The sequence below is a fragment of the Podarcis bocagei genome (genome assembly GCF_964188305.1).
Source record: "Podarcis bocagei genome assembly, chromosome: 1".
NCBI classification, from domain to species: Eukaryota; Metazoa; Chordata; class Lepidosauria; order Squamata; family Lacertidae; genus Podarcis; species Podarcis bocagei.
The window spans coordinates 95,429,254-95,441,832 of NC_138125.1; the positions used below are offsets into that span (position 1 = coordinate 95,429,254).

The 12,579-nt window shown below is 39.3% G+C and overlaps 1 protein-coding gene across 4 annotated transcripts in view; it reads right to left on the minus strand.

Moving 5' to 3' along the window:
- The window catches only part of MYLK (myosin light chain kinase), a 181,723-nt gene that overhangs the window by 117,466 nt on the left and 51,678 nt on the right, over positions 1–12,579 (minus strand). For all 4 annotated transcript variants that reach the window (XM_081188192.1, XM_081188193.1, XM_081188190.1 and 1 more), the window contains one exon: positions 1,639–1,846. In XM_081188192.1, coding sequence (XP_081044318.1) covers positions 1,639–1,846 — 208 coding nt within the window. The remainder of the gene's footprint in view (positions 1–1,638; positions 1,847–12,579) is intronic.

Sequence of the window (12,579 nt, forward strand, 5' to 3'; positions counted from 1 at the left end):
AAGCTCACCTATCTAAATTTGTCACCTTTTATTTCTCTCCATAAAGACAAAAAAATGTTTTATACAAGAGTCAAGATATGAGGAATGTATTATTAACTGTATGTTTAGCACCATCTACTGGACATGGGCAAGATTATCCCAAGCCAACATAACTACCGTATTTTTTGCACCATAACACTCACTTTTTTCCTCCTAGAAAGTAAGGGGAAATGTCTGTGCGTGTTATGGAGCGAATGCCTACGGATGACAGGGGGATCTGCTGCAGTCGTGAGCAGAGGATCCATGGGTACAGCCTGCACCAAAAAAATCACGCACCCACTGTTGCCTGGGGCCACAATGGTGCAAAAACATGGTTTAAAAGCATGGATCCACATGGATCCTCAGGATTTTTGCATTGGGCCACCCCAAACTCACCGTCAGATCACATGTCTGTGGCTGCAGCATGAACCACAAAAATCATACATCCACTGTTTCGTTTAGAATATTTTTTTTCTTGTTTTCCTCCTCTCAAAACCATGTGCGTGTTATGGTCAGGTGCGTGTTATAGAGCGAAAAATACGGTAAATGGTAAATACGCCCCCCCTTTTTTTGGCAGAACAGTACTGTAGTATGAACTGACCTAGGAAGCCTGAGCAAAAGAAGCTTCCCTAAATAATAATATCTTCTTATTCAAGCACAAAATAAATAAAAAAGCACAGTGGTAAAGAATGAGCTGTGAATGCCTGCAGCTCAAATCTCACCTGCACTAGGTGATCTCACCAGGAAGCCATAGGCAAGCCACTACAGCCTTACCCAGGCCTCCTTCTCACCTGATGTGGGGCAGGACAGAGATGTACCAGTTAGTTCTGCATTCTCTATAGTATCTCCGGGGTTCTAAATTACGTGTAGAGCCTCCATGAGTAAAGCATTCGCCCTCCAATGTGCAAAGGCTTGCAAGCTTATCACAGGCATGCAGTGGAGAAGCCAATGATAGTTAGCATATGCCCACACTCCCCCTCATTGCCCCCTCAAGAAGACCTGAAAATACCATGATAATATCATGATAATAACACTGACCTACCTGATAGGGTTATTGTTAAGAATTACTGAGATAATCAGCATGAACCACTTTGAACACTCTAAGGTGCTGCATCTGGATGGTTTATTATTACACAAATAAGCCACACACAAAACATGTACAGAAACCTTAGTATTAGTGTTATAAATATTTGCAAAGAAAAGCAAAACAGATACTGCTGAAACAGGCCAGACTGGAGGAGGAAGAGGATCAGGCCAATCATCCAGTCCTGCTACTCAACAGAAGGCCACACCATTAGGAACTGGGGTCATCTGCACTCACAGCAGCTAAACATAGCCTTAAAGTGGATCCCCAGCATTCCACAAGCTCTGTTCTTAGTGGTAGCCATTGCAGAGAGCTGATACTATCAATGTGGAAATGACTTTCGCTTTGGTGACTATGCTCTCATTCTTCTTGGAGGGGAAGGCACAGGAATAGCCAGCGTTTCATTTTCTGCCTTACTAAAAGCCTTATCATTTTTATAAGCTTTTCCTGCTTATTTTCAATCTACTTCTCCCTTCATTTGCTACCAGGGTAAAGCATGCTATACATAACATGCAACAGAATGGAAAGACCCTTACCTTCCACTGTTAATTCTACTGTCACCTGACGAACACCACCAGCATTCCGGGCCTCACACGTGTATGGCCCACCATCTTCCTCCTGCACCCCTTTTATAATTAAGCTGAAAAGCCCTCGAATGCTACGGTCCACTACACAGCGCTCTCCCTCTGTCAGAAGTTGCCCATTCTTGTACCATGTGACTTGGGGTTCTGGGATGCCTCTGACCTAGAAAGATTGGGTGCAGGAAGATTGGGGATGGTGTGGGGAGAGTGAGAAGGGGGGGTGGGAGAGAGAAACAAACACAGAAGGTGACTTTATCTGGAAGAAATGCAGAACACTTCATAAGCCAGTGGAAAGTATTTTCTAAAGCCATATCTGTTAAACACATACAAACTGTTTTGAGCCAAATGGCAAAAACCTGAAGAAAAAGAAACGAAACTATTGGGTGCATCAAGCTGTTAAAACTAGCAATGTTGCTCCAGCAGGCAGCTACCCAGACAAAGCTTTTTTCTGTCTTTTGAAATTTTAAAGCCAGAAATGAGAAATTCTGAGAAGCACAATCATGAGCCAAAATTATTAGACCATATTCTACTGTCAAACGGCTGTCTAGACTAACAGATTTATTGTAGCATGACATTTGCAGGCCTCATTATCAGATGCATTCACTATGAGAGGCATTTAGAAGAAGCAATGTTTATCAGCCTCTTTAGAAAGGGTCAAATACCACCCATGGCAAAATAGACCTGGTTGTGTTTTTTGAGTGTTTAGTGTGCATGCATAACACTGTGTGTGTGCAAAATTTGGTTAACATTTTATCACACATAAAAGCTGAACTTTACCCAAAATGAATTTCACGAATATCCAAAAGTAGCTATTTCTCCCAATTCTGGGGGGCAAACACCTGAAGAAGCACCTATTTCCATACCAACCTGTCTATGAATTAAGATCTTCTGCTGAGGGTCTTCTCCAGGTGTTGCCTTTATCTAAGCTACATTACTCAGTCACAAAGGAGAAGACTTTTTCAGCGGTTGCACTCTAGTTACAGAATGCCCTCCTTAAAGAGAGTGCTTGATTTACATTTTGTTTTGCACAAAGCAAAAAACATGTTGATTCATTCAGACATTTAAAAATTGTTGTTATTTCTATTTCTGCCTTGAATGAGCTTTATTTTCTGTTTTATTTCAGTCCATATTATGATATACATTTTGAGTGTTACACTTCCTTAAAATCCAAATAGGATACAAGACAGTACATCAGTATTTTATACAAAATAATAAATCCAACATTTACATTCCGAATGTCAACATTCCGAATTTCAAATATTCACTGGACCATATATTTCGTTCCAACAGAATAAATCAAGAGGAGTGCCTAACATTCTTAACTAGAGCTGAAAACTGTAAATTTAGTTAAGCAATCAGTAAGGCTGGAAGTTAATGGAACATCTGATTTTTAATGCGCTTTTTCTCCTGCATGTTGCTATTCAATTTCTAAACTGCAGAAATGTGAAGATGTGGAACTGTCACCATCAAGACCATGCAAAGTTACCTACTGACCTATTGACCAGTGCCAATGGGTCATCATGGCATTTTATCAAGCAATTATTCAACCAGTGGATTTAGCCTGGGAAATGATACAAGCTTATCACATGTAGTCCAGGAAATGATATAAACTTTTCACATATAGTCCATCGCACTGAATGCATTTACACAGTTATTTTGAGCTACGACATAAACAGGATAAAAAAATTATCCACCAGGTGGTGTCCTTGGCAGTTACAAAGTTCTCACAAAGTAACAAAGACCAACACCAATTAACAATATGTTGTTCCCCACAAATATGTTGTGTGTGTTTTAATTTCATTTATTGTAAAGAAAACTGAAAAGCACATACAAAATCAACTGGAAGGAGGAGTCAAAAAAAGGATTTAGGGCTGTCCATGGTAGAAAACAGCTAACATGGGAATGCATCTGTAAATGAGGATGCAGTACATTTGCAGCATGAGCAGTGATCCTCATGGAGAAGTTTCCACAGAATGTTAAACTCCAAGGACAAGCATAACAATACAATGTCCAGCTGCAGTCTTAGCTATTTCCTTCTGCAACTAGGGGGAAATACTATACTATAACAATAATCTTTGTGAAGACTGGCAAACATTCCTCACACCATAGGAAGGGTGGAGCTGACCTACAAAGATCTGGTAATCCACTAGAAAGTAACAACCCAGAATTTAAGAATCACTGTCCTCTCCTCTGCTAATTTACTAATGAGAAACTTAGCTTCCTGATGTTCACACAAGCAATCATGCAGTTTATCATCATCTGGTGTAAAATAAACGAAAACTAAAGATTTTTTGAAGTGGCAGTTAACAGCAGACTGAATGAACTAAGGCATAACTCAGGTTTCTCTGGCACTGCCATTGGTATTAATCTAATAATGTCACAATAAAGCAGATCCAAGCATATTCTCTAGATTACAGTCTGTCAAAAGCAGTGAGAGGTTTGGATAAACGCGGGCACCAATGTCAGAAGTGCTTGCAGGAGAAGGAATTGATTTAACAAAACAAATAGATGGTAGATTCCTCCCTGGAAAATATTATAATCTCTTCCTATCATCCAGTCCAATTTCAAATAACACAGGCCACAAAGTAATGTGCCTTTCTCCTTCTGGATGCTATTCCAAATTATTAGTTTTCCCTCATGATAGAACGTATCACTCTAATTTCCCTTAGCTCCAATTGGACCATACTATGCCATTCCTATCCAATTCTTCACTTACGGTTACTTTCATAGGCTCCTTTGACCATCTTTTGGCTCTCCCTCATACATAAGCTACATTTCAATTTTTTCCATGTGTTTTTATTTTGCAAACATCAAGCCTCCAATTTGAGGAAGAACAGCAGGAGGGGCACATGCATCCAAAAGGATGAGAGAGTTCTTCCTAAGAAAATCAGAGAGAGAGGCTGATTGATGAACAAAGGGCTTCACTTTTGTGAGCTTCGTTAGCCCACATTGCCTTGCAGCTTCATCAGTTGACACAGTACTTGGGGGGGGGGAGGAGAATAAGGAGAAGCAGCAAGTGGTGAATTATTCTGTTTGTGAGGATTTACATTTCAAGCTAGAGTTTGAAACACATTTCATATGGAACTAACCCCTGCACTGAAAAGATGTATTCCTGCCATAAAAATGTCTGGCGATTCTAAAACAAGCTGCCAGTTACCTCAGTTTGATGCCGATGGTGGACCAATTCCAGAACTGCAGCAGGTTTTTCTATAAATAAAAAATTAATTTTTCTGGTAACTCTTTCAGGCTCTGCAGAAACATCTGCATTTAATAACACATCCACAATGGGTGAGGACTTATCCACTTATCTAATGCTCTGCAGCTTAAGGCTATAGCCCTTATTTATAGCCCTGTCTACTCCTTACACAGGCACTACAGATTCCTAAGAGTAAAGGGGTGGAGGATTGCTTTCACCCAAAAGAAAGGAACAAAGATTGAAATGCAGCTTACTTCCAAGTAAGGACCAATTCACATTGCATGCTGATTTGTCTAACCTGTCTCCACTAGTAAGTGTGAACACATAATGCATATGTGACAGGGACTGAGTTATAGCCAACTGCAGCATCCCAATTTTATGGACTCTTGTGTTTTAACTGTTGTATCCTGCTCTGGGACCTTAATAAATTGTAGTACAGTGGTACCTCGGGTTACATATGCTTCAGGTTACAGACTCCAATAACCCAGAAATAGTGCTTCAGGTTAAGAACTTTGCTTGAGGATGAGATCAGAAATCGTGCTTTAGCGGTGCAGCAGCAGCAGGAGGCCACATTAGCTAAAGTGGTACTTCAGGTTAAGAACAGTTTCAGGTTAAGAACGGACCTCCGGAACGAATTAAGTACTTAACCTGAGGTACCACTGTAATATTAATAGGTTTACAGATACTCATATCCTTTTTGGTATTAAGCTGTTCAGCAGGAAACACATTGTGGATATGTAGAACATCCAGCCAGCCACGTAATGTCTGAATTGGCCCTGAATTCAGTGAGCATTGTAAACTTGAGTGAAAGTTCCACAGAACATTAAAAAGTCCCCTCAAAAAGCTACTAGGGCTTTCTCTGAATATTTTGCAACTGTTCTTTCTTCTTCAATAAATGACAGCACCAATGCCTTGGTTTGTACAGACTCAGATAATGGAAGAATCTTGATATATTTTCAACCCACATCCACAACAAACTGTTTCTGGTCTAACCTGAAACCAGAAGTAGGCTAAACACATATAAGCTAGTTACAATATTTCAAGACCTATTTAAATGACATAGACCTTGAACTCCTGCAGTAAATTTCTGCTCAGAAGCCCAATGAAGAGTAGCAAGACATGCTGTACCATTACCAGTACAACATGCAATGTCATAAGAAGGTGAGTTTCTTCCATTCTGAACACCATGATCCTTTTTATTACCCTTCTCAAGCTCCAATCAAGAACGAGTTTGCAAAGCTTTACAAATTATATATCCCCAAGTGTATGAGAGTTTTTGTCTTGCTTGCAATGCTGACTTTATAATCACATGGTTACACTAAAACGTTCAGTTGTCAACCCTTTTAAGGTCGGCTTTTATTGGAATTTTAATGAATATCTTGTATCATTTTGTGTAAGCTGCTTATATTTTTTATGAAGCTACATATTAATAATGATAAATAAAGAAATCCACCATGGATATAAAGTTAATCTTTAGAGGCAGTGTCCCAGATGACACGTGAATTGCCTCTAACCTATTGTGGTTTTCAGTTCTTGGGATTTCCTACCTTAACCCATGAATCTGAAAACTTGCCCAATTGAGACTAGTAACACCTAGGGCTCTTCTTACAAAATAATAAATGTCTTCATTCAATAGTTATGTTCATTGCTCAATGTTTGGAAACCACACAAATTATTGCAAACACGCACTGTCATCAATGAGTCTTAAGTATCCATTAAAGTTTTCAATCAAATTCCAGATTCAGTATGACACCAGAAATGGCAGACGACAAAATCACGGCATGCTTGATAGCAACAAAATATGGTAAGAGGCTATTTACCTATGTTCTAACATGGCTCCCAATGCTTAACAATGCCTGGTCTAGAATCCTAGGTGGCTTAGATTAACATCATCATTCAACTCAAAAGGAGAATTAACTCGTATCTCATTCAAAATCATCCATGCATTGAAAGAGAGAGGATCAAATGCATGCTTCAGCTTGCAGCATAAGCTGTCATATTTTGACTCAACATCTGGCATTGCTTAAGTTTCTTATTCCATATGTAAGCAGTGCTAATAAATCACTGCTCTGGGAGTTCACATTTGAAGAATGCCACTACTGAGATCTTCCCCCAAGCAATCCAAAGTAGCAAAGGAAAAATTTCAGCAATGTCTTTAACAAAATCCCTCAAAATCAGAACATTATTGAATTATTAGTCAACACTGTATCTAAGTAGCCTGACTCTACCTCATCTTTAACTGTGTGCTTTAGGACTTCATCCCATGGAACTCTTAGCTCTGTTTCCCTTTCATTGCAAATGGAAGTAAATTTTGCTGCATTGATTTATCCATCTATTTTAGGTAATGAGTCCATAGGCTAGTAACATTCATGGAAAACAGATCTATTAGCCACAATGGCTATTTTGAACACCCATGTTTAGGGGTTGTTTGTCTGAAACCTGAAAGAACATCCTCAGGAGGCATACCTTTGCCACCACAATTCTTCCTGGCAGCCACTATCTCACCCAACTCACCCAGCCCCTGAATGATGACATGGGTACACAGAAATCTTTCTAACAGAAACACCACACATCATGTAGTGTCACCCTGATGAACCTTTAGAGGAACAAATGGCAGCTGTTTGTGGAGGGATGCCACCCATTTCACCGCCCACAGGTGGAGCAGCAAAGTAGGAGGGCATTTCATCTCAATCATAACTCATAAACAATATTTTTAACAATTTAGATTTTAAAACCATGGGCCTTAAGTATTTTTTTAAAAAACCCACAGATCATATATTTTAAAAAGTTTTCAACCACTATCTAAAAATGCAACTGATTTTCAAAGGAAGGAAAACCAGCCATCAAGAACGCTCTGCCTCTTGTTGCTCCTGGCCTGATCATACAATAGGACAAAAACCATAGTCTTCAATGGCAATCAGGAAGGCTAGTCAGGCCAGGTCACAATTTGTGTACTTATCAAAACATAATTGCTCTGAAATATGCTTAGGGACAATGTATTACCCAGAAAAGGCCTCTGCTAAAAACCTTAGTCTACCCACAGGGAGTCTGGCTATTTCTACTGCAAGAAACAGAGACAAGACAAACTCTCTGGGATAGCCTCAAATGACTTTTATAATCTTAATTACTGGTCCCCTCGTGCTCTATTTTACCTGGCCCATCTACTGCAGTACCTTATTCAAGTAACTTAATGTGAAGGGAACATCCTATGCTCTCACCTCATGGCTTTTCACTCTCATCTCATATAAAGTAACAGAAACTCCACATCATTAACTAAGGTAACAGATGAATGAACTGACAAAATGCAGGAGAATGGCAACAGCAGAGGAAAAATAGGTCCATTTGGAAAGCCCCTGAAGCCAAAGCAATGAACCACCACTGTGGAAGCTGTGGCTTTTCCAATAAACACAAAAATTACTCCAAGGATGAGTGGAGAAGCTCCAACTAAGCCAACATTTATAGTACTCCCAACAGTGAAGTATTTATGAGCTATCTACAAAAGACATGGTCTGTTAGCAGAAAAGCAGACAGCAGCTGCAAATCATATTGTTGACAATCGTCTTATTGTTTTCCAGGTTTCTTTACAAGAAACTGGTAGGGCTCTTGCACAGAAGTTGATTCTACCATTAGTCACCATGGCACATTAATCTGAACACAGCAAAAACATCTATTTCAGTATTCTATTAAAAGTGGCTGCACATGCTTTGAATTGTCTGTCCTAAGACAAAACAACATTTTAGAACTATAGTACTTTTCTGTCCTCACAAATAAAGGAGATAGCAAAAATGTTCCGGAAAATGTATGCATAGGATCATTATTACAATGGAGTTAGCTGGAGATTTGGAATTGGTGTAATCCAGATTCTCTTATATTATTCAGCAATTAGAAAGAGATTCTTAACAAATGGTAAGTATGTACAAGAAAACATAGCTATGATGATCGGCAAAGCTCAAGTCTCCAAGCAAGTGCTAGTTCTGACATCCTTTTCCTGTTCACAATTAGCTTTGCTCCATTGTTCTCTATATTGTCTTCCAGGTACACAATCCCACTTTCCATTGCCAACATCATCTCATCCAACACCTTCCTTAGGCTTTCATCACCTCTAACCTTTCTTTTCTTGCCTTCTTTACTTGGCTCAGCAGCTGACCCTACCACAGATGCATTCGCCTTGGCCACTCCTTCCTCCACACTTAAATTTTCTACTTCCTACTTCCTCCAACTTTCCTTCCCTGGCTGCTTTACAGTCAGCTATCTTCATAATTACAACAGATGGCAATTGGTTGCATACAAATACAATAAAAATATAATACATTGGCCACAATGCTTGTCTAGGATTTGCCCCAGAGGAGGATGCACCCAATGGTTTCAGGGCCCAAAGTCATGTGTCATCACCGCATGCAAGTAGGAGTCAGATGTGACATATTGACTCAACTAAATATACACTATTAAATAAGTGCTTTTTAGCAAAACTGGAATGAATATGCATTAATAAATGTGTGGGATTCCACTAATGAGTCCCATCAGAAGCCCTGCCCCAGGACGTCTGCTTGCACAACTGTCTTCCCGTTTCCTTCTGCGAAAAATTACAGTATATTGGGTGGTTCCAGAGAACCCCCCAAGCAGCACACAGGGGGAGGAGAGGAGGGATCGTTCCATTTGGCAAACCCAAATGCTTGCCCTGATGGAAATATCACCATATTGCAATGCTGAATTACTCTCAAATAAGGATAGCAACATCAAGATGTTGAGGTGTAGCTAACTAAGCTTCCACTATGCATATTTAGAGATTAGGCTGGGACACCTTGAGATGGAAAAATATTCAACTTTAGTCCTTAATTGTGCAAATGTTTCATCTGCACTTGAATACCACCAATGTGTCAGTGCCAATTTAAGGCATACGCATGTAACCCTAAACCTGCATATGGAACAAAGAAGATCTGAGAATTTGTACATAGGTTAAATGTACAGATTGCACACTTGTAATCCTTCAACTTCGAGGAACACACGCCTCTCCTATCCTGGTTATACCTCTGCTGCAACTTGTGGTTGCTGCTCGGAATGCCTAATTCCCTGTCCATCTAACACAACTAATTGCAACTTGGTGAGCCAAGTTTGTTTACTAAACGAGGAAGATCTAGGATCAAATGCCTGCTTTGTCAAGAAGCTCACTGGGTAATCTTGGGCAAGTCACCATTACCTCAACCTAACTTACCTCACAGGCTATAATGAAGATAAAATGAGATACTCTCCCCAGGCACGTCAACTTGTCTGCTTGCTGGAAAAATTGGGTACAAATCCGATAAAAGAAATAAATCTTGCTGTTCAATGTCACTACTGATGTAAGACAACTCATGACACTCCACTTGAGAGGTGTGCAGTTTTACATATTAAAGCACTCAGGTACCACTTTAAAAATACTTCTCATACAATTGTGCCCTGCAAATTAAAAACACTTGTTTTATTTTATATGGAAGGGCAAAAAGTTTCAATTTCCTGAAACAGAAGGCAAATACTGTAGAGAAATCCTATTTTTTCCGAAGGTGTATAGGATCTTTTTATCTCTCATGTTTTCACATTTCTACAGTTATAATGCTCAGTGATTGCTGTAGAATCAAGTGTTATATATAATATTAAAAGGCACAGGACTTCAATTGTTCCCAAATAGGGCTTGCTTGGTCTTTATCACAGAATTGTGTCCCTTCAGAATACCAGATTTTTCAGAATTGAGTTGCAAGAAGGTTGTTGGAGGGAAATGCATGTCTTCATAATGGACACATAGATGCAAGACATTAAAAATGCTCTTTTGTGTTTTTAGCAGAAGTCTCAGACAGAATTATAGCAAAAGGTTACTTTTTGGTAAACTGTCATGATAAATCATTACGCTGCAGGCAACATCTATCTTCCTTTTTAAGCATTACAGAGCTCTCGGCAGTATGTCATTTATTTATGCAATCCTTTGAACAGGTGGAACTTTTATACCCTCCTTTGACCAACCCTGAAAAGAAAGTAGGGCTGAGCAAAATCTGTGCCTATATTTCTGCAGCATTTCCCACTTTGTGTTTCCAGCTAGCTGCTGGATTCTCCCCCATTAAAAAGCAACATCACATGATACCAGGTCATGAGAGTTGTTGACTAGCTATGTCAATTGTCTATGGGAACGCACATTGGAATACTTTGCCCATTCAGAGAAGGGCAAAGCTGTCAGACATTAGACTAAGAATGCCTTTAACCAAAATTAACCTGTGAATTACTGGAGAATATATAACAGGCATTAGAAATTTATAATGCTTAAATGTGGATGACAAAAATTGCATGCCTGCACTATCTCATGACATATTTAAATTTGTGAAATAAAATAGCATTAGTTCCAAGTGAAACTTGAGGAGCTGCCCAGGGCACCTGCAATTTTCCACACATATTTTCTATGAAATTTCTAAAAGAATGTTTGCAGGTTAGGTCCTTCAGTACAAGCTATTTCCAAGCATCAGCACAGCAAATAATCCAGGAACTACTTTCAGTGCTTATCAAATCAGTTCAGGAATCTGTCCGGAAAATTATTATATGCTCAAGTATTCATTTCAGGAAAAGCCTCTGGCACAGGAAGAGAGATTATTGAAGAACAACAGCAGGTTTGTATTGCAAAACCCACTAGGACAAAAAAATAAATAAAAAATCACCAGAAGCAACTCAAGAAAGAAACTAATAAGCTGTTGTGTTATGCTGTAAAATTGGGGTTCTTCTGTCCCTTTTTGGAATGGATAGTTTAATCACAATGTCCCTGTTGAAATGTTGTTAGGTTTAAATTAAAAAAATATCTTTACTAAAGATCAAATAAATTTTGCAAGATTTCAAGCTTTACGAAGTTCTTCAGTAGGCATAAAGATCTTGAGCTCCTAGTGTAACATGGTGGCTAAGACTGCTTTATGAACCAAAGGTTTCCCCAGTTAAATCTCATCATGCCATGGACTCTGCTGGTGGCTTTTGATTAGCTGTCATCTCTTAGTCTGTGATGTGAGGTTGGCAATTTAGCATTTACAGGCAATTCAGTATTTACAGGCAACCCAGGGTATTTACAGGCAACTATCAGGGTGGCTCAAAACAAGAAAGGTAATGTTTTACAACAATAAAAGCATGTATACAGCATTTGCAGTGCATAAAAACGACTTAAAGCTAAGACATAATAAAAGTCTTAGAGAAATAAATAGGCCTTTGCCTGGAACCAAATAACAGCAAGATTCACACCAATGAGCCTCTCTAGGCAGAGTATTCCACAGCCAGGGTGCCATCACTGAAGTTATGCACCTCCTAGCCTCCTGCTGCATCACAACCAATGAGGGTGCATATTGAAGAGTCGTTCAAAGAGGGGCTGTTATTGTACAATCAGGGTTCTCTGCCTATCTAGCTACTAAAACAAACTACAGATCATGCCTCAATGCAGAGCCAGGTATTTGGTTGCAGCTGTCCCAAATTTAACCAGTGATAGCCACATTGTGCAAATCAAAACAGTCCCATACCTCTCATTAGAATCTAAGTTCCCAAGCTATACTTTATCGTTCTTTTTCAACGCCAAGTGACATTTTTGGTTTTGCAACTGTAAAAAAAAGTTCTAACTAGCATATGTATGTATGTAACATACTGTTGATTTACAATACCTGCTTTGAATTCGTTCTCAAATGTTTTGCCTTACTGTTTTTTGTTAT